A 24,359-nucleotide genomic window follows, 5' to 3' on the forward strand; every position below is an offset into this window, starting at 1 on the left:
GTTTTAAAATGTTTCATAGTACTGTAACTTGTTTGAGTAAATGAGGCTCTTCTCACTTGTGAAGTCAAGGTGACACAATTTTCTAGTTTTGATTAACAGGAATAATTTTAATTCTTTGACTCTCCCAAATTCATAATTACATTTGCAACTTGCATTATCATGCTTTCTGATACATTCATCAGACCATAATGTGACATAATCTGATCTACTCAAACCAGAGTCAGACATTTTGAAAATTTAGTTATTAGTTGCTGAATACCTATGCTTAATGATGTTGAAGTCCCTGGCATACTTTACTTTTAAGGTTTTACCGTAGTCATCCGATTTGACTTGACTATTGCGCCTGTTTTCAACGCGTGCGTACTCCGCGTCGTGCTCGGCGTTGCGTTGCAGACATCGCAGAGAACGATGCGTGTTGTGCGTGTCAATGCTATTTTTACGCACCGGCGATAACTTGGACCACAAAATAAAGAAAACAATGTTTGCTGAGCGCAAAAAAAAGTGGCCGCTTCTAATATATTAAATACAACACAAACCAAATACCAGCGTGCTTCCACTGATAACGGACCTAGACCCCCTCCCCAAAGTAGGCCTACGACAGAATAGTGTCCAATAGATGGTATGAAGTTATAGGCCTACCCACACAGAATTACGGTGGTTTTGTTTTAACATTAGGCCTAAACAAGTGTTGGTTAAATTGGTTAATACGTTTTAATAATATTTTGGCCTGAATGTTGGGTAAGCACTCTATATTATAGGCCTATCATACGATTGTAGAACGTTTCATAATGAAACACACTACAACAAAATCTAAAACATGTTGTAAAAAATGTTATTGTAGACATATATTATTTTGGCAACATTGTACCAACTTAGAATATGTTTTGCAGCAAGTGTTGAATGTTTTTATTGTTATTTTAAAAATGTTTTAATAAAAGTTTATAATCCAACATTTAAATGTTTAAAGCATTTTGTGTTATAGGGTAAAAACCTACTACGTGCATTGAATTCATAATTATGCATGCGATACAGACAACATCATCAAAACTATTCAGTTAAAAAAAAAAGGTCATGGGCCTACATGTACAAAAATTATATCATAATTGGCCAAACGTTTTTCTATAGCTATAGGAAACCCAGTGTTTAACTGCAACCATTGATGATAATGAATCCACCTCGAGATAATTCCGTGAGGCCTATAGTTTTGTGACCAAAAAGTTTTCCTCTCGGTACTAAGCATGCTAAGTAGGCCTATGCATACGGTAGACCTATTATAGTCAAACACTTCCGCCCATGTGTCAAAAATTTTGACCTTTCATATTGAAGATATGGATTTTTCCCTAAAAAGACCTATTTTTTTTTGGTGTTTTGGGGAAAAATTCCATATCTTCATAATGAAAGGTCAAAATGTTCAATTGATCGTCGGCTTTTCATCCCACCTACATACACGTTAAGTATAAATCATAAGATTTATAAAGTTTACTTCAAGTAAAAAAAAAAAAAAAAAATATCAATTTTTAATCATTTGCCATAAAATGTGTATTGCATTGCTAATTTCAAAAAATCAAAATTATTTGATATCAGAATGACATTCTTCGTATTCAGAATGCAATTCGATATGTCTGATGTGCTCTAATGTCCCACAATAAATACTGTCCAAACGCTCATACCCCTTCCCTTAAGTCTTTTATAGTCGACATCATTATAATTGTTCTATTTAATATGGACACTTCTTAGCCTAAGAAGTATCTTAGGTAACTTTTGAAAACTTTCCTGCGTAAACAGACAATTTCTTTTTTGTGGCCATATGCGTAAACGAACGCTGATCGCGCATCAGATCGCGCTTGTATACCAGCGCGTTGGTACGCACCAAAATATCCATCTACGCAATTAACTACGCATGGTGTCGCAGAAAAAATGCTTTTTTGACCTATTTTGGTCAATTTACGCGAAAACAAGGTCCGGTACCCCAAAATTTTTTTGCACGATTTTGCAGAGCTTTTTCTTTTTCATAACATATATAAAATTAACAAAATTTTGTCTCGACAATTTTTTTATATAACGCAAAAGGTGGTATATTTTGGACAAATTGCTGATTTTGCCATTGAAGTGTACAGAGATTTTGGAAATGTACACCTCTTTTAAAACGGTTGTAGCTCAAAAGTGAGGTCCGGCACCCCCTGTTTTTTTTCCTGATTTATTATCTATACATATTAATGTACAAAATATGTCAATTAAAAAAAAAATCGTCGATAGGTTTAGTAACGACGGTAAAACCTTAAGTGTTGCTCAGAAAAATCAAATACAAAGGAAGTTGAGCACTATTATTGCCTCTATCTCAAAATCAATGTTAGTGACAAGTGACTCATTTAGCTTGATCACATCACATCTCAATTTCATTATTGCCAACTTTGGTCTAATTGGATCAGGTCATGTCACACTTACTGAATGTGTCCTAAACATGCTTTTCCCCATTAAATATTACAGAACCATTATGGATGGATTTCATATTTTTACATGAAGGAAAAATTCCATTTTGAGTGTTCTTTTGATCATTACTGACATTATGTCCACTCCCAAAGACACTAATCATACAGTCACTTCATCATGGTGATTTCAAAAACATGTTCAAGCTGACAAGTAAATTATACACCAGTTTGCATTGCCCGTTCAAAAGGTTGCTTTCCACACAGTGAATGACAGTCAATTATTGTTATAAGGGTTATACTTGTTTACAATAATGCCAACTTTTAAGTTGGCATTATTGTTAATTAAAATTATTATCATACATCCATAACCCACTGCATTTAAGGAGGCTGTGTACTCTCAGACATGCATGTAGTAAAAGTGCAATAACTTTGTAATTATTCACGCAAGACATATAAAAGTATACATTTTTAAGAAGGCAAGACATCAATAAATCTTAATATAAATACAGATTTGGGGTAAAAACAACAATTTTGAAGAAAATCACAAAAAAGTGAGTTTTTGGCAATATTTGTTAGGTACATCATAACAAAAAAACACTCTTTCCAAATATTTTATTTTGTTTTTCGCTCAATCTTGAGGCTCCATTCCAAAAACGTTTTTTTTTTTTTTTGATATTGGCCTTATTTTTTGAGATATTGACCATATAAGGCATCAAATTGAACTTTTTAAAATTCACAAACGCATATTTGCACAAAATGATGCCTAAAATCGGAAATAGACCAAAATATAAAAAATTGAGAAAACCGTTTCTTGAGTCGATCATGCTTTTTACGATGATCCTATTTGCTTACCTATAGATGCTGTATTTATTGAGTTATCGTGTACCTAAATCGTCATTTTACTGAGAAAATGAACTTTGAAATAATGGCCGTTGAAGTTTAAAGTGGTCACATTTTGCACTTTCATCGAATCTCGCAGGAGAATGCGGCAGTTTTTATTTTTCTACCTTACATTACATAAACATCGGGTAAATCCACGGCCCCTTGAGAAGTTTGAGCGAAATCCATTCATAACTTGATATTTAAATCGGGGGAAAGAACTCGAAAAAACCCACATTTTATCAGCTAAAATGGGAGACATTTGACCACTAAGTTTTTGTGCTTCCGTGGTGTTTCCATAAGATGCGCCGGCAAGATGCAGATAAGCGTCAGCGTATGCGTAGCGTATTTGTGCGTTAACAAATTGCGCGATCACGCGAACGCGATGCGTGATTATGCCGCTGTACCCTGCTGGTACAACAAAGATTTTCTTTCCTTTTCAATTTCAAACACGAGTGGAATAGTGAAATTGGAGTTTACAAATCTGGATTTTCATTCCTTGTATTTATAAAAAACATAACAAAGTACAAACATACCAAAAAAACTCAAATTTGCGAAGGAAACAATGTCTAAAGTACACAGCTGCCTTAATGACAACATTTGCTGCCAGGTGTAAATATTCAGTTATTCAGTTAATGCACTATGGTGATTTAAGAACAGTATTTATGAACAGGTTATGTTTCACTATAAGAATTCATCCAATATGATGTTATCAATAAAGAGTATCGAATCACAGCATATTTGTATTAACTGTTTTTAACCCCATTTCCACAGTTTGTTGCTCTGATTTCACTGTTCCATCATCTGAATACCATATTGTGATGTCCCACAGGTCTATTAGTCACCTTAAAGTTTGTACCACACTCGGCAGGAAGCTTGTACATGAATAGATTGAAATCACATATATGTCCTTGTTAGAGTTCATGTAAAAGCACACCAGAAAAAGTAGTATACTGATGTGCATTACTGTATATTTCTTTTCCTGAATCTCTGCACCAGATCCACACTCGTTCTCCAGGGGATAGTTGCAAAATTGCTGTATTTGTGCTCACTTCCATTTTACTTTGTGTATGTCTATATACACAATTAATTTTATCATCATTTTTGAACAGACAAACTAAAGGATCAGAGGGGTATGTGGCTATGTTGTAGGTAAACAGATATATGCCAGGGGTCTCACAAGTAAATTGTCCAGACGCTGTATCAAAGTCATCGCCAAAATTAGTGTGAACTTGTTCAAAAGGCAAAGCTTGACCCGCTGATGATGGTGTAAAGCTGGTACTCCTAACCACTGAAAAAGCAGACAGCTGACTGGTACTCCTAACCACTGAAAAAGCAGACAGCTGACTCTGTCCAATTTCACCCTTTTGACCTTTGACCCCAGGTACACCTAAAGATCCCAAGGGTCCAGCTATTCCCATAGGACCAATCTTTCCCGGTGCACCTCGTAAGCCTCTTTCTCCTCTCAATCCGACACTTCCAATGTCTCCATTTTCCCCACGAGGTCCAGCATCTCCCTTGACACTTCCTCCACTCTCTCCCTTGGGACCTATGTTGCCTGGTATGCCGTTAGACCCTGGTACCCCAGGGATTCCGGGCGTACCAGCAGGCCCTTGACAGCAACCATTGCAACTCATTTGAGGCTGTGTACCTTGCTGGGCATTGGTTGCAGAATTTCTCAGGACAAGGATGACAGTGTAAATCAAAGTGATGATCCCAGGTTCTGAAATTAATAGCAAAAGAAAGTTTGGAACATTTATGTATTTTTTGTCATCATTTCATTCTACTTTTTCCAAAATTAACTAATGCATTACCTGATCACAGAATCAGTAGATAGTAATGTCTACTCTATGCTTAGTACCTGTTCTGAGCATCAAGATGACTTCAATATAATTTCGTAGAGCATGCACTTTATAGCATTTATTTTACTCTCTCTCAATAATTCCTCAGCATCATGTCAAATCCAAATCTTTTTTCAGCAGCCTGTGAGAAGAAAATGAGAGTGATAGATATCTGAATCAAACACTTACCGTTCATGTTGATTATATTCAGGTACCACAAACACAGACGTATTACCAAATGGTCACACTCCTGTTTCTTTCCAGCTAGATGCTTCTGCTTTAAAAACAGATGATGAAGCTTGTGGAATTTTGATGGTTTGCCTGTTCCTGTTCAAGCTGATTATTTTACTGACACAAAGTGGTTTATCAAGTCAAGTTTGGGTTCTTTTTCAGTTTTCTGAAATTCTACAATCTTTCCAGCTAATTTCTATGAAATTTTACTGTAACAAAATGATATTGCTTTCTGCAGCCAAGTTGTTTCTGTGACTACTGATGCAAAATGGTTTTGCCAATCGTAGCTTAAGTGGAATTTGACTAGAATTGGCATGAATTTCAATTCCTGATAGTCATATCCTGTTCAAATGTGATGAAGGACATGTTAAATCTCAGGAGGAAAATATCTCATAATTTGTTATTAAAAGAGCATTTCTAGGTCTACAATCTCTAAACTTGATTTGTTTAATATTTGCCTCTTGATGTTTTAATAAATAGATTCTGGATAGTTTCTGGGTGGATTGCGCCACAACTAACCAATCAAATTAAAGAATTTCTGCCCATTAACAGAAATCTAATACATTTTGGTATTTCAGCAACACAAAATAAGGTTTACATCTGCAACTCCAATTGAACAGGTCAACCATTATACCCCATGAGTCCCTTGCTACAGAGGAATTTGTGCCATTCACATGCATGCCATTTGTGTATTTCACATGCATGCCATTTGTGTATATCACATGCATTATTTTAATAACTTAGTTTCTCTTCTTTTTTCTCAACAGAATCTGGCAATGTGTTAAAGGCCTATAATACAGCATATAACGGCAATTACAACAGCAGTGGCTGGACAGTGTTCCGGTATTGGCAAAAGGTGAGTGGGTGTGTTGTCTTTTCCAGTTTACGTCTGTTTACGATGTCTAAGCTACCATCTATCACATGGCAGGAGATATTATAAACACAAATTCATCTCTTTTATTCTCTATAAAACAAGAATATACTGTAATGCAGGACTATCCTCACTTCTTTACAGCTGCAATGGATTTCTGGTAGCGTAAAAATGCACTTAACGCTATGTGCCCCATTGACTATATAAAAGTACCTTGGTTTGTTGCAGTTTGACCAGGTGTGTCCATGGTCAGATAGTGACAGTTGTGTAAGGTTGTGTAAGGTTTTTCACCCATAAACATCCACCTTTAAAATCAGTAACATGTATGTGTGTGTGGAGGGTGTGCATCAGCATGGCTATATTATTATAAAAAGACAACATGATGGCAGAGATGCAACAAAAAGTAGAGCCTATAATGTAAAGCCATGATTTTTCCGTGTTACAAAATTTAAATTCCGTGTTACAAATTGGACGATTCCGTAATTTTCCGTTTTACATTATAAAACACTGAAAAGTGAATACAAGCATGTTTTTAAAAGTGTAATTTGTCTTATATAATTAGATGTACCTTTTTACTGTAGTCTCCCCTCAACATCCCCATTAAAATTAAGCATCATCAATTGTCTTGTGTGTACTTCCGATAGCGGTTTCGGCCAGAATCTTGCATCATTGGCTTAGAATAAATGCTAGAATGGATTGTTTAATGGTTGATCTTCTTTTGCAAAAGTTAGACATTTTACACAGTTTTTCACTATTTTGTGGCATTTTCAAATTTCTGTGAGCAAACCCTGAATTCCGTGAATTTTTATGTTTTTCCGTATCACAGAGAAATCATGGCTTTACTATAATGTTGCACCACCCCCTCACAAATAATTTACACAATTGAAACAAGGACAATACAGATTACAGAGCAATGCAGCCAAAAATTTATACAAAAATATAATGACTCTATACTGAGCAAATAATTAACTTAATTTCTGCAGTATAAACATGAGTATATCCATTGAGTTTGTTGGGTCATCTTGCTGAAGTATATACATATATACATTGACTGTAAATGTTGGGGTTTCTTTTTCAGGAGAATAATGAGGCGATCACCAGCTTAGAGTTTATCCCAGAAGTAGGTGGTAATGGACCGTGGTTATTTGCTACTACTGATAACAGTTTGACAAGAATAGATCTGAAATATCGAAAAGCACAAAATCAGGAGCAGTATGATACAGTGTATTTTCCCTATTTGTAAGTACACATTCTTTTAATATTTGTAAATAAAACTGCTCAGATTGTCAAGATGTGGTCTCATGTCCTAGCATGTGTTTGTATGTGTAACACGATCTGGTCTAATCAAACCCAAGTCGGGAATAACGAATTTGGGATCAAGACCAAAGTAAGGAGCAAAAAAACAAAAGACAAACATAAGAAATTGACATATCAAAAGTTGATAACTTTGCAACCAAGTATGCCAGGGACGTAGGAATTTCAGGTAAGATATGGTACTGAGCGATATTTGTTTTTGTTACTACCTTATTTTTTAGGATATTAACCATATAAGGCAAAAAACTTTTTAAAATTCACACACACCAGTCTGCACAAACTGGTGCATAAATCGGTAATAGACCAAAAAACCTATGCAACTCAATTTGTTGTTGCGCGTTTGTGCCCCGCTGATTCAACAAAGAGTTTCTTTCCTTTTAAATTGCAAATATGAGTGAAATAAAATCCATGAAAAATGCAGTTAGGGTTTTCAAATCTGGATTTTCTTTCCTTTACAAAACATTTCAAAGTACATACATGTCAAAAAAGCTCAATTCCTCAAGAGAAACAACATCTAGAGTGCACAGCTTACAAATTCTATCAAAATATTGATAAGTTGGTCTTATGAAATTAAATGACTATATAAATTAACCTCACTGCATTACTTTTTGTTTTGACAGAAGCGGTCAGACATTAGACAAGGCTACAGGTGGTAAGTGAATACTGTTTTATAAATCATTTACACTCCTAAACATTGACTACAAAGTTATATCATGCTGACGTAATATGAATTTCACTAGTTGCTTAAAAACAAGTGAAAGTGGTAGTTGTGATTTGAATATAAAATCTGATAACATAATTCTAAGGAGTATGACTTAGCATCCCTATTAAAACTGGGTATCAATGAAATTTCATCAATATTCTCCTCTCTCAGTGATTAAATTTTCATATTTATCTTCTTTCTGTTATTTTCTTTCATTTATCTCTGTTTTCTTTGTTTTTAATGGATCATTTTTGTCTTTTTTGAAGTTCTTTCTTTCCTTCTGTTTTTTTTTTTCATTTTTTTTTGCTTTTTTTTTTTTTTTTTTTTTTCTTGTACTTCCTCTTTATCTATTTATGTGTATCTATTGTACACCTGCACAACAAACAAACTGATATTGATCTCACTTTATCTTGTGTATGTATATTACAGTGATTAACAGCAGAACCAATATGTCAGAAATCACAACATGCGACAATCGTCAACTGAACTTATTCTGTGAGGGAAGACTAGATGAAACATCGGGCGTTGGCAACATAACATGGTTCAAAGGTGACGAGGCTGTGACGAAATCAGAACTAGGTCACCTATTAAGTCAAACACATCTGACTGGAAGTCTTAGTCTTCATCCAGCTAGTTTCTTAACGGTTCATGCCTTGGAAGGTAAAACAGATGGACGTTATAGTTGTGAAGTGTGGTACGATGCAGCACCAGCAACAAAAGAGAGAGTACACTATGAAATCATAGTTGAAAGTAAGTAGTGAAGTTGTGAAATAATTGTTTCTTGAATAATTGAATACTAGTGGTGGTTTAATGGGCTATTCCAGTTCTAATCCATACACCCCCTATGGAAGACATGACCTTAATCTCTCACTCAGGGAGTGTAAATCTCAAATAAAGTTACCCATTCAGGTAACTACATTTGAAATATACACTCCCTGTGTGGAAGATTAAGGTCATGTCTTCCATAGGGGGTGTATGGATTTCAACTGATTCGCCAATTTTATTGTAATCTTTTGCACAAATTGAAGTGGATGTTTCATATTTATATTTGTTTGGCTTGTTTGTTTGTTTTTGGGTTTTTTGTTTTGTGTGGTTTTTTTTTAATGTGAGCATGTGATGATGAGACCAAGTTCAAGCTTCTTGTTTTAGGCAGGCTATGAGCATGTTGTATGAATTGGGTAATTAACAGCGTTTTCAACAAGATAAACGGCACACAATTTTGGGTTTTTGCACCAATAAATTGTACAGGTATGCATGAAGTAGTTGTGAATAGTTCCAAAAATAAGAAATTTTCATAGCAATCCTCTTGGTATATGCACATGAAGATTGTGTTTCCATAAATTAATGGTACACCCCCATAGAAGACAATGGGAATCCAACAAAACAGAAGTCAGTTTTTGCTGTGGAAATTCCCAAGTATGTTTCTTCAGAAATGTTATAGAAGACATGGGAATCCAAAACCAAATTGTCAGTTTTGTTGTGCAGCTGGGAATTCCCAATATTTATTTATTTATTTATTTATTTATTTATTTATTTATTTATTTATTTATTTATTTATTTATTTATTTATTTATTTATTTATTTATTTATTTATTTATTTATTTATTTATTTATTTATTTATTTATTTATTTATTTATTTATTTATTTATTTATTTATTTATTTATTTATTTATTTGTTTGTTTGTTTGTTTGCGCTTTCATTATACAGGGTAGCTCATTCAGTGACAAAGCACTGCTATTCTAGGGGGCCCTGTTACAGAGTATAACTTAAGAATATAAACAAAAATATGTTAAGAATGGAATAACATTTACAGAACATTGTACATAACGAAATTGGTTAATATACAAGGACATAATAATAATATATTATTACATGATGATCAATTACCCTGAATATAGTTTTTAAATTGACCAATAGACATTGTATCAAAGTTGGAACGAGTATCAATGTCAATTGAGTTATTCCAAAGATTAGCTGCTCTGACATGAAAAGTTCTTAAACCAGAGTTGCTCTTGTAATGAGGAACAAGAAGTGAATTAGACGAATTTCCTCTTGTACTATAGCTATGAATAGAATGGGTAAAGCTGAAAACATATACTTGATGTCAAATGAAATTATGAATGGACTAATTACCACAATGTCTTTGTCTTGCAGATTGTATCACAGAGGACTCAGTGGAAACAAGGAGAGCTGAATATGAAAATGTATCAGAAACAGCAGAACTGAGAACAAGCAAATTTAATGGTGAACAGGTATGTTGTAGTTAGAGAATAAAGGTATTGTTTGTAGCCCCTGTCATGCAGCTCATATAACACAGGCGACATCATTATTTTAAGTAAAACAACAAAGCAAAGCCGAGTTGTTTAATGGCATTTTATGCACATTTTAAGGAATTACCTATAGGGCTTATAATCGATCAATCCCGTTGTTGCTATGTGCCTCCGATTGGTTAAAATAGCGTGTACGAGTATCGCATTGACGCGAACATGCTAAACCATGTTATGTCGTGTCATATCACAGCTCAGGAACCAATAAGATTGCAGGAACACTCTGAAGTGTTTAAGAATTTTTATTGTATCTTTCATGCTTTCAGATTGATTGATTGATTATTTGGCTTTAAAACACAGACATTAGGGGCAACAAGCAAAATTGCAGTACTAATTGATGCCCCCTCTAATAAACAGCCCCATTTAATTTCAAAGAAAACTTTACCAAAAAGGTGAAATTTCCATGCTAATTCATTGCCACATTATAATTGATGAGTGGCCATATATTTAACTACATAAATCGCAATCGTACATGCATAAAATTGCACTTACAGATGTAATTTTGTAGTATTTCCCGAAAATATATGGCCCCGGATGGGAGCTGCCTTGTTGTATTTCAAACCAGAAGTAGTATTTTGCGAGTTCTGGAACTTGTAATTTGCAAGTTTTTTCATTATAAGTTCACTTCTAATAAACGCCACTTCTTTTTTTGAAAATGTTATGCTCGGTAGCGTTAATTAGAGAAAATATGGTATATGCACACACCCCCACACACATATTACACCCACCCCACTCATAGACACTACTCTCCCCTACACACACTTGCACATGCTCAAACACACCCACACCAATTTGTCGACACCAGCAATTGTAGCCATCGATCTACCCAGTTACCATATTTTCTTTATTAAATGCCCCTTCTCTAATAAATGACCCTCCAGTCTTTTTGACAAATTTAATTAAATAAACGTCCCCCCTAATTCTCCCTGAAACAAACAATTTCCATGCTATCTTGTGTAGTTAGCTTACCACGTTACACAAACGATCAGTAATGGTGTCGGAAAGTGACGAAAGTGACATTGTTAACCCGGAAGTGAACTGTCCTTGCTTCTAAGTTCATAATTCGTCATTTCAGCAATTTGAAGCGTACCTAACAATTTTAACAGGAATTATCGTTCTAAAAATGACTTTCAATAAACGCCTTTTCGTTTAATAGACGATATACGGATTTTACTAGTACTCCAGACCCATATGTTTGAGTTTTATTTGCCTGATACTGTGGATGTGTTCCAAGTTTTTACTATCCAAGTGAGCACCCAACACTATCCGGCAACTGCATTCAATGGCTAATATACATTCTTATGCTATCTTGGATCCAAAAACGCTGCCCAAGAACTGCAGTTTCTGTGCATCCACAAGAGATGTCCTTGTTTGCCAGTGTTAATAATAATAATAATTTAATCTTATATAGCGCATTACAAACAAATCTCAATGCGCTTTACAAAGCATACATGAAAGCATAAACATGTTGGCAACAATATTTAAATATACAGTATTAAGATACGAACTAACATTTTAAAATTAAAGAAATAAGTTGATGTATATTGCACAGTTACGTCAGAGGCGAGCAAAGGAGGACAGTAGCATGTGAAATATACAACAAAAAACATGCAATCCAAAGCCAAAAGAACACAAGGTGCATATTTCACACAAGGAGCAAAACAAAAACAAAAAAAGGCACACACAGAAGCAGCAAAAATGAAAATGTGAAATAGGCACAAGTGCAAGAGGCAAGGAATTGGAAAACATACAATGCATATTGCACAGAAATGGAATGCTTTAAAGCACAAAAGAACAAAACAACAATCGTGGAATACGCATAGTTAACCAAAGCACACCCTCACATGTGTCACCATTTCCATACACACATTGCCTAATTCTAAATAAACCATGAGGGAAGCCAAAGTTTGAATTTGCTCCATACATAATACCAATTAATTTCATACTTTTTGCCAAACCAATACTCCATTGTAAGGGATTGAATGAGCATAACATTGTTCCAGTTGAAATCCATGTACCACCAATTTAAGATATATTACCTGAATCTTCCACACAGGGAGTGTGAATTTCAAATGGGGTTATCTGAATGGTTGATTCCATATCAAATATACACCTCTGTGGGAGATTAAGATAATCATGTTTTTCACACAGAGTGTATAGATTTCAACTGGAAAGCCCATTGTCATCTAAGATGCCTGCAATGTAACAAACACATGATTAATACAGGCAAACCTCTTTGTGCATAATTTCAAATAGCAAAAAAAACTTCTTTGAAACTGTTTTATTCATATACGAGTGGATATTCATACGTAGTGATATCTCTCACTGATGACGTCATATGATTGACAGGATGACGTCATAGGATGTTACGATGTAGCGCCCCCATGGCATCAGCAGGTTATCCCAAATAGGATCTATTGTGACCAAGGACTAGAAATAGATCCTATTTGGGATAACCTGCTGATGCCCGGGTGCATGCTACATCGTAACATCCTATGACGTCATCCTGTCAATCATATGACGTCATCAGTGAGAGATATCCCGATTGTAGACAAGATATCAACACAGCATCACCATCTGCTGAAGACGGACTAGTGAAAACGTTCCAGGTGAGCGAAAAATAGTGTAGTGTTGAAGTTAAACTTTTATTCATTTTGTTTTATTCATGTTTGCTTTTTTGTGTTTTTCTTTTTCCAGATATGTTTAATAGAAAATCCGATCCTATGTTCGCAGAGTTGTCCCTACCAGTGATGCAAGCTGTAAATCTGTCTAAGTATATAAATATATATATATATATATAATTATTATTATTTTTCTATTCTTATTAGGCTGTGATGTAATTGGTATGCGTATCAATTCTCACAGTGTAAAAAATAAAATGAAAAAAAAATATAAAAATGATAATTAAAAAAACATAAGGGAATGTGCATAGTGATACAAATAATATCATTTTCATTTATTTAAAATGTACACAGTTTATGTTAATTTTTTAAATTCAATATAATATGATCTAAACCTCAAAACTTTAGGTATTTTACTTCTTAAATCTTACCTCTCAGTTTGATTTTTGCCAGCTGTTAAATTAATTTGTCCTACAAACTTGTCATTTAACTTTTCAACAAGTTATAAGATGCTCATAAGTAAGAAATAAAATAACCAATTCATTTTTTGCTAGTTCATTGTCTCTGTACAAAAAACATGATTATAATTAAACATGTCACAATTACAGCTACGTCTTCAAGCCTTGATACTCTTATGTTGAATTTTAATAGGACTTGTAACAATTATTAAAGAATATTTGGCAATGATGAATGACATGGTATAATGTTTCATTTTCACTAGCCTACAAGATTGACATAAGCAATACAATGATAGGTGTGCTTCATTACACATAAATATGTGTGCCAGTATTCACAAAATGGTGATATATTTAATCCTGGAGCAAAATGGGATTTGGTCCAAACATACAAGTACCAAATAGACAGGCCTCATAACATTGCGCATTGATTTCAATACACCTCACATTAGGCTATGCACCTGTATAATCGATTAAAGATGAATGCATGATTTGTATGAGTCAAATCCTACAGCTGTTTGATTGAACATATTGGTTTGACATAGCATAACAAATGTAATAATACAAGAGCAGATAATCTCACCCATTAGACATCAAACTATTTGAGTCCAGGATTAAATGGAGTCTCCTTTTGTGAATACTAGGTTGTGTTTCACTAAACTTTTATCACATTTGTAAGTAACCTGTCATAAAGTTACGACAACTCTGTACTTGTCATAACTTTACTGCATATTCCTGTTTCAAAGCCCTATTATTTCTGATGTGTATCAACTCTAAATCTTCTTGGTAAAATAGCAGTTACAATACGTCATAATTCCTAAATGTTAGTGAAACACTCTCAGGCCATAACATTGTTTTCTTTAGATATAGCTAATGTTTGGTGTCTGCCAATTCATCCATGGTGTAGCTGTGTGATCACTAAGTCTTAAATTTGGAAAAGTAGAATGATTAATTATCTTTGCTCTATGAAAAGCCAGTGACAAGTTATACAAGTTATCATAACTGTTCAAAGTTGATGGACACGCTATACAGGTGCTGTATGTTCATACATGGCACATTAGAAATCCTAATTTGATTGACCGAAAAGGTGAAGCACTTGATTTTGATTGTATGTGTACATGCACATTATACTTGATACACAGCAAATAACTTAGAACAATTATGAAAATAACTTCACTTCAAAGAAGACACTGGCTATATGTATAGCAACAGTAGTCATTGCTACATATCAAAGTAAAATGATAAAATCATCCCACCTATCTATTACTATAAAAGATCTTATACTCAAAGAGTACCGACTCAAAATGTAACGCTGTGGTAAATCCGCCATCTTGGTTTGTCGCTCATGGAGGCTACTTGATGTACCTCCTGCATTCATCGGCAAGAGCCCAAACTCAAACAATTTAAGTTTGAGCATTATAAACGTTTGCGCATGCAACGCTTTGCGCATGTTTTTGGCACAATGTGCTCCATGCAGAACACAAACAACAATGCACTTTGAATCAAAGTTTGCCGGTCGCTTAGCAAAATTATGTTGAGGTAGACTCTGTGAGCGACTCAAACATGGCGAAGTTGGTACTCATTGATTCTACCTCGTTGATTTTTATGGAAATAGGGTATTTCTATAAGGTGTATGTATTAGTGATGGCAAATTACACAGGCAGACATAATAAGAAGAGCTATATAATCTAGACTTTACCACAGACAGTTATTACTAGCTGAAGCTCATCTGTTATATAGTTTTGTAGGAGTCTAGCAGAAAACTATTCAAACTGATGTATATGGCCATGCGTTTTGAGCTGGTGCATTTCTCGGTCCACAAGAGTGGCTAAAATTTGTCCCCTCAAAATCGCGCCAATTTTCGTATAAAATTATTATTTAGTTTTCTAGTTACCCCAGTATATGAAAAGTATACATTTTCTGAAAGGAAATTTCCCAAGGATTCCAAAATGCTGTTATTTTGAAGATAGGGTGAAGTGTAACAGAATTACTTCAAGTCAAGCAGCATACTTTTCATTATTTTTTTTTGACAATTGACTTTACCAAATTTTTTTACTGTTATGCCCCCTGTCCAAAAAGACACCATATTTGAATTGCTCAGACCAAGAGCTTTTGAAATATATATACCTTGCCTATACCTATCTGTTATAGTTTTTCCGATGTGCAAGCATCTTTGCGGCACGGTAAAATTCAAGTCAAATTAATTATAAACAAATTAATGTGTGCTTACTGCTTAATTAATTTAACAACATGTACCTATAAAATGATTTAAACTGGTCTGAACATGGTATAATGACAATCACTGAAGTATTTGAACATAAGAAATAAATTCACCTGTTAATTATCATGGTGTAAGAACTAGTATGTCATGACTCATGATCCTATATACTTTATGAAATTAAACACATAATTTAGACTCATCCACTGGTATCAAATCATGTCTAATATGTGGATGCCTTGAGGTTCCTGTAAGTCAACCCCTACATACAGAACACTTTCTTTTGATACAGTATTGCCTCTGTTGACAGTCTTTTGCAGTAGCATCCATCTTTTGTAGTGTTTTCTTTTAAAACGTTTGATAATGTGCACCCTGAGTGGAATACATAAATTTCATGAAATTTGATGTTTTAAAATATCATTTCTCAGTCCCAAGCAGCACTCAATAGCACATGTATAACTGTATGGTATCTGTCAGGAAATGTATACCTGCCTACATGTAGGCCTACATGTAATGCATGACTCTTGAGTTGCGAATGCACACAATCAATCACATTTCCATGTGTAGGCCTGATATCTTACTCCGATAAGGTCCAATACTGATTAAAATTAGCTGTTTACTTCAATAATAACCAGATTGTTAAAAAAACAAGTAAATAAATAATATGAAGCAAGGTATTTGAGTACTTCATAGGAGTTTCAGCATAATTTGATATGACGCATGGTATATTTTTTACATATTGGGTCATCCATATCGGTTCGTCAGTTCCCCGCCGTCACTTTTATAAAATGTCATTACTCATGAAGGCTACATGCTACATTGAAGGGTTTGATATTATTTGAAAACACTCATCAAGAGCTTTAATTTGATAGGTAATTTGTCTAGGTAGATATAAGGTAAAGACTTAAAAAATATAAAATTAGGACAAAGAATCTCGCACAAAGGCCCCGGCTCCTCAATATCAATGCAGCAGTTCAAAACACAATGACAATTCCCCCAAATAAGATCCAATACTGATTAAAATTAGCTGTTTAATTCAATATAATATCCACTTTGTCCTTAAAACAAATTTATAACCCAAAACAAAGTATTTGAATACTTCATAGGAGTTTCAGCATAATTTGATATACATATTGACACATGGTGTATTTTTTACATATCGGGTCCTCCATATCGGGTCCTCAGCCCTTGCGTCACTTTTTGGTATAAAATGTCATTACTCATGATGGCTACATGCTACATCCAAGGTTTAGGTGTCATTTGAAAGCACTCATCAAGAGCTTTAATTTGATAGGTAATTTGTCTAGGTAGATATAAGGTGAAGGCTTCAAAAAAATCCAAAAAGGCCAAAACATCTCGCACAAAGACCCCGGCTCCTCAATATCAGTGCACCAGTTCAAAACGCATGGCCATATTTTTCCCCAAAAGTATATAAATATTGTTAAAATTTACAAATTGTGCATTTACTTATCAGTTCCTTAGTGTGGTTTTTAAGTTACTTGATCAAATTTAAGTTTGTAAATTGCAAAAACATCAGTTTTGCTTTAACTTAAAAACCAAACATGTACTACTATTTAAATGCAATTTTATGTTTCTCATTTATTCAGAAGAATACATTTGCACTACACAAATGTATTATACAAAGAAAACCTAAATGTATCACTTGTGTTTTTTCAAAGACTTATATTGTATCCAAGTTATTGTCCATAACAAAACATTTCAATTCAAACTATCAAAGTAGTAGTTGAATTGGAAGGTTTGTTGTGGAGCATATACATTGTTGTCCAAGACAGTGGGACACTGGCTTTGGATCCTATAGGCCATTTCAAAATTACTTTGTGCTTTAATTAAGATCTTGAAAGCAAAAATTGTGCTGTACGCTGTAACAAGCATGATATTAGTCATCAAAATTGTCTCCAGGAAATTAATAAGCTAATGTAAAAAAGGAGACTTGGACTAAAGAAGTAAACATGCAATGCAACACAATACTGCAAGAATGCAAATAAGATGGGCAGCTTGGGGATATTTTGACGTAAATATTTAAATGTTTAACAAGAAAATGTGCCCTGAATAATGTCAGGCTAACTAACTTGAGTCAGTTTTCAGAGTTAATAAAATGAAAGTACAGAAGTCATGAAATCATGTTCAGAGGGGTTCAGTTGGCACAATTGACTGATTTTCAGGGGGTATAAGAGCACAAAATATTTTGAAACACCTGTGTATTGTGATTATAGTGATATGATTTGTGCATGTTAAAATTGCACAAATTCTATAGACAAGTTTGATAATCACATCCCAATATTGATTTTGATTTATTGTGTTATCACAAAATTGTAAGTATTGTATAACCATATAGATATATTATTATTATTATTATCATTATTATAATTTATGTTTTAATGTAGGTATGTATTGTTTGAACATTTTTGCCATTGATGCTGTTCTCAGAAAAATTAATATATATTTTAATGTACAAAGCATTCTAGTAGCAATTAGATAAATAAACCAAGTGAAATCATTCTAATTAAACAAAATAGTTGAAAATGTTTATCACAAAAAATGATTAGATGACAATGACGGGTATATTGCTAGATTTGTACATGAAGAGAGATTTCAATAATCTGTCGTAATGTCCAAAACCTTTGCAGCCAGAGTTGCTAGAACTTAATCACTAAGACCATTAAATAATGTTTATATCTGAAAAAGTTACCTTGTGCTCAACAGCACAGAAGTAGCTTCCCCAGATTCTGGTGGTAAAGTCAAATACAAAATTACACTTTTGTTTCTCAGTTGTTAACCATTACGTTGACTGACTGAGGTCAACACTGATATGTATTGGGGATAATTGCATAATACCAAGTTCAAATATCAGGCAGCAATGCTATTTGATTGATCATTTTTTTAAATTCAGAAATGCAATGGAATATCTAATGTGTTGCATTCCTTTATTACGATTCACCCTGTAATGCTTTTGATCTCATTCTCGATAAGTCCGATACTTGTAAAATTTAATTTCATAAGATGAATGATGCAATGTCCTGAACACACTAGATGCCTTAAAAGACGGGATGTCACAGGTTAGATTTAATGTAAGAGGGCATTTATACCCACCATTGAGAACATTATAATAGCTTGTCATACAGCATCAATAGTAGGAGAGTGCAGATGTCAAATCCGATATATCCATTATCTTCAATTCAAGATATAGGCAAATATAACTTGTCAAATATAAAGAAAATAAGAAAACTTGTGCTACTTTGATCTATAGTTTGAAACATTTACCTTTTTTGAGGTAGGGATTTGATTTCAAGCTGGCATTATTAATCACGCATGAGAATATTCAGTTTTTAAACTGAATTCAATTTTCGTTTAATTTCGGCCTGTTTTTGGTACTTTTTGCCCAATTTCACGAGCATTAAAATTTTTTTTTAGGAAAGTGCAGTCTCATGCCTGATTAATGTTGGTGACCTTAAAAAGTTTTAGAATGGTGTTTATCAGCCTTGGCTTCTGAACTCTTCAGTTGTATACAGATATTCTACAGGATTGATCAATAAAAAATTATGAATTTTTGTTTCTTCATGTTACAGACAAAAATAATTATACCACAGTTAGTTAGCACAGTGGCTAACACATGTGGTTAATTCTGCTATATAGCAGGTTGGACCAGCTGATTTGTTACCGATCAAACTGTAGTTATATGTCTCTTTGGGTTTGCTGGGTAATATTCTCATCACCTTGAATACTGTCCTTAGTGCACAAAGACATAGTCAAGTAATGGTCACATTGCCAGTGCTTTCTGGTGATGATGTGAATAAGACAAGGATCAAAGTGATCCTTTCAAACAGTTTTGTTGACATTTTAAATGTTGTCGAAGTTTCTTGATCAGAAGCATTGTAGGAGTGTGTATGAGCATACTTGACTATGTCTTTTGCACATGTAATATATAATCTTTCCCTTTTTAAAATGACCCCACACCAAGCAATGGCTTGCAATATTTTATAAATTTTATGAGTATGCCAAAGTTGGAGGGACTTCTATAAAATGGACAAGCAAAATTGAGACATGTTCTGCTGAACTCAGAACAGTACATTATATGTTATAGGTTCAAATATCACCAGTATGACAGCTTTGCTTGTTAAATATTGACCTGTGCAGTTGATATATGATGACTGATTTCAGCGGAGTTCTCATTTTTGTTTGTCAAATCGCACATTGACTGTAATCTAAATGTTCCTGCATGTAATCAAGAATACCTATTTCCAATATCTGTATATGTGTAAATATAAGATGACAAAACAGACAAAAGGAAATAATGATATCTATTGTATTTACTTTTGGTTATGTAAATGACATTGAAAGCATTTAAAAACCAACACTTCAGTGAAAAACAATTTGCCCATTTTCAGTGCTGCAAACTCACATAGTCAAATGAGTTTGTCAAAATTGAGTGTACTAAATTGAGTTGCAAAAAACAGCAAAGTATGTCTACACTTGGCTATGTCTGCAACACGACTCGCTAGTATATAGACATGGTATTAAAAAATTGATTTCACAAAGAATCTGATAAACAGATTTGCATGAATCAAACTTGAAGAATCAAATGATCACACAGTCAAACCTGAGACGAATATAACTTTCGTCTCAGGTCAAACATTTGTTTTTGCAAGAATGAACTTGATTCATGCCTTCCCAATAATCTATGTGCCCAACATCTAATGCATAAAGGGACAATTTGATCCTGCAGTCTATATCTGAGTTTGCAGCGATTTCTCTAAGAGGAATAACCATGAACTATGGTGTTTTGAGTGTGTGAGTGACTAGCTTTATCCAATTATAGTGCAAGCAAAAACAATATGACTCAGAATGAGAATTCCACCAATAAATAAATTGGAATAACAATGACCTCTGATGTTAGTAATTAAGCTTATACAACAGTAGTAGTGTAGAAAAGGAATACCAACTTGTTGTGTGGGTGTTACATGGTCACAAATGCAATGTCTACCCACAGAGTTGGTAAGAATATTGTTTTGAACTCCAACAGCCCACTTCTGAAACAGTCTGTGAATTTATGATGAGTTTTACCTAATTATAAATTACGCCAAAATGTTTACTTGCATTTGTGACCATGCCACATTCATTCAACAAATCAAACTATTTATAATACCTGCAAGCAAGCATAATTATCCCAAACTTTTCAAGTAGTAAAATTTTCCCCTTTTTTACAAAATGTATTCAACAAACATTGATGGCAGACAAAGGCATGATTGGATAACAAATCACCTTTTCTATGTAAATATGCATGTTTGCAATAGAGCAAATGATGCCATAATAAGAAAGTGCATTATACTATTCCAGTTGAATTGCATACACCCCCTGTGGAAGATATAACCTTAATCTCCCACACAGGGAGTGTGAATTTCAAATGGGGCTACCCGAATGGGTGACTCCATTTGAAATTCACACTCCGTGTGGGAGAGTAAAGCCATGTCTTCCATAGGGGTGTATGGATTATAGTCCATTATAATCAAACTAAATAGAAATAACACTAAGTCTTGCTCTCACAGGGAAGGCAAGTTTCATAAATTATAAAAATTTTTGGTGTTGAATTTTCTCCTTTCAAACTTTGCTGCACAAGATCAAGTAGTAATTATTGTGCCAAATTTTCCTTTCATTCCAATGTGTAAGTTACAGCTATATATCCAATCAACTGGTGTATTTACCCTCTTGGCTCTAAAGTCAATCTGGTCTGATAAAAATATATAATTAATCTATATTGAGTATAACCAAGATCCATAACCAACTCTTTTTTAAATGATGTGGTGGAATAAGATGTACATCAAAACTAATTCAGTCCACTCCAAGTCTTAAATGGACTGAATGAAATTTGAGACCAGATTATGGAAATGACTGCTGCATTTGAAAAATTATTCAATCATTTGACATATATATATAGGTATTTACTCATTATATTTGTAGCAAGGATGTTCAAAGTTTGGGAATTCAAATATTCCTCCAATCTATTATAAGTATCGTATATCTTGTTGAATACACTTTGTAATGTTATGTACACATTTGTTCACATGAAAACCAGACAATAGCAACTTGCCTGTGAGGCTGGCTATAAGTGCATGCATGAATGCAGGGTACATTTCACTATCATTTATGATGCATTGAATGTTCCAAACCCATCGTAAGTTTCAAACCCACCGTAACCCTTTCATATAATTCATATGATAGAATTACGATGGGTTTACATTTACGAAGCATTGAATGTCCCAAAGCCATCGTAAGTTTCAAACCTATCGTAACCCTTCCATATAATTTATATGAAAGAGTTACGATGGGTTTACACTTACATTGTATTGAATGTCCCAAATCCATTGTAAGTCCCAAACCTATCGTAACCTTTCCATATAATTTATATGTTAGTGTTACGATGGGTTTACACTTACGATGCATTGAATGTCCTAAACCCATCGTAAGTCTTAAACCTATCGTAACTCGTCCAGATGATTTATGTATTAGAGTTACGATAGGTTTAGACTTACAATGGATCAAAGAACTTAGGATACATCATAAAGTTGAGTGAAATGTACCACAGCATGAACTTTATAGACGTATGTAATGAATACTGTTATAGGGACAAGCATGCACAATGCCTCAGTAAAGACCAGTATATACTTCCAATTTCTTCTGTGTTTTCAGTTGCAACAGACACTTAGTATTTAGTTTCCGCTGCAACATTTGGTTCTGGACTGCGACATTACGTCAAATAATTGGCATCGTTTAAGGCTTTTGTCCTCAATGTTATTGGCAGTGGAAATTGCCACAGAGTTTGTTGCAACAGACATATGCAAATAGTTAACATATAGCCTGGTCTTTACTTTAGCTCCACTTGTATCCAATTTAATAATGCATTAGATACATAGTACTACCCAGGGTGTAGTGATAACCAGGCAGTGTGATTTGTCCTTTTGTATCCAACCATTTCACCCATATGTGCCTTTATTATACAGTTTTTATCATGTGTGTTTTGTACACCCAATTTTGCTTTAACTGAGAGTAAAATAAAGACCCATGCAGTCATTAGATATATAAGCAGAAAAATTGGCCTTAATCTAATGTGCATACAATACAAATAGCTTTGGTAGGAGGAAGTGAGCGGCTTATTATTGTGCATATTTATAAGCTAAACTGCTGTTATTTATCAATTTAGAATTTTTGGCTATTATCCCTGCTATCGCTTTGTTTGCTTCCTCCAATTGAAAAAAAAGCAATTAAACACACACATATGCAGATTGTACAGTTTATATGCATGACACCTAGCAACTCTCATATATATTAGCAAAAACCTAAATAAGTTAAGAATATTATCTTCCTGGGTGGATTCCACAAATATTTCTGATGCATGATAAATTATGATGGGGCCAATGCCAAAGGCGACTTTGGTGGCACAGCAGCAACAAGACATCCCTATTTACTTGTGATGTGCATGAGCATATAAGCAGCAGGAAGATGTATTTTCATTAGCTGCTATGTGGTTAATTGTAGTATACATGACTAATCATGCATATTCAGACAATCATATAATGGACATACATCTTTGTGCCACTGAGCCATGGACTTCAGACTGATATCATGAGTGATGGGGTCTATAAGAGGCTGTTTGTAATATTATGAGTAACTTACGATGACGCATTCAAAGTTCTGTGAAATCCAGCTGTAGATGAAACCAATACAATATTTCCCCAATTACATCAAGCTTAATTGGTAAAAGTCTTACATGTATGCATTGATTGAGTAATCTAGTGTGTGATATTGCTGTGTTTTTTAGGAAAGTAGATTTTGAAAGTGAAGATTAGAAGTGGAAGAATTACTGAAATGTTTTATTTGGATTCAAAATCTTGTTTTCATGTTCTGAAAGTGTCTATTATGAGAGTAAATCAACATATCTCTGGGGCTACAGCAACAAGGCACTGGAATTGAGTTAAGTTTATATTTAAATTGCATTTTTGGCCCACAGTTTGTGTATACCCCCCCCATTTTTCTCAAGAACCTACAAAAATAAATCCTTATGTGCTAAAATTAATTGTTGGTCCTATATAAACACAGGAAAACATAATGTAAGCACTTCCATTATAATCTTCCTATTTTCTGAGAGATGCTATTTAATTTGCATACATGTGACTTTTAACAACTGAACTAACCTGTAATGATTGCAACCCTTCAAGATGTAGATATCATTCAAAGAAAAAATAAACATAATTGTGCAATGTTAGATACAATACATAGAAAGTAATACCTCATAGTTACCTTCAAGCATATTGGTCAGTATGCACAAGGGGACTAACTTCAGTCTTGGTCAAAATGACATTTGATCTGATTTGGTAACACGTTTATTTCAATAACCAACTTTTTTTGTCAAAAACTTAAAAGATGCCAAAAAACTTTTAATAGTCAAATCAAAT

At 34.0% G+C, this 24,359-nt stretch overlaps 2 protein-coding genes across 3 annotated transcripts in view; one reads left to right on the top strand and one right to left on the bottom strand.

The window, feature by feature from the left end:
• Nucleotides 1-13,716, top strand: part of LOC140158499 (semaphorin-2A-like) — an 89,198-nt gene extending 75,482 nt beyond the window's left edge. For both annotated transcript variants that reach the window (XM_072181599.1, XM_072181598.1), the window contains 6 exons: nt 6,148-6,236; nt 7,330-7,490; nt 8,186-8,217; nt 8,698-9,018; nt 10,425-10,522; nt 13,295-13,716. In XM_072181599.1, the coding sequence (XP_072037700.1) occupies nt 6,148-6,236; nt 7,330-7,490; nt 8,186-8,217; nt 8,698-9,018; nt 10,425-10,522; nt 13,295-13,348 (755 nt within the window). In that variant the 3' untranslated portion in view covers nt 13,349-13,716. The remainder of the gene's footprint in view (nt 1-6,147; nt 6,237-7,329; nt 7,491-8,185; nt 8,218-8,697; nt 9,019-10,424; nt 10,523-13,294) is intronic.
• Nucleotides 3,792-5,647, bottom strand: LOC140158196 (uncharacterized). Its single transcript, XM_072181325.1, has 2 exons — nt 5,339-5,647; nt 3,792-5,031 (listed from the first exon to the last, which is right to left on the bottom strand). The coding sequence occupies exons 1-2, from the start codon at nt 5,343-5,345 to the stop codon at nt 4,223-4,225; spliced, it is 816 nt and encodes a 271-aa protein (XP_072037426.1). The 5' UTR covers nt 5,346-5,647; the 3' UTR covers nt 3,792-4,222.
• Nucleotides 13,717-24,359: the final 10,643 nt, after the last annotated feature.

Source organism: Amphiura filiformis, chromosome 8 (assembly GCF_039555335.1).
Source record: "Amphiura filiformis chromosome 8, Afil_fr2py, whole genome shotgun sequence".
NCBI classification, from domain to species: domain Eukaryota; kingdom Metazoa; phylum Echinodermata; class Ophiuroidea; order Amphilepidida; family Amphiuridae; genus Amphiura; species Amphiura filiformis.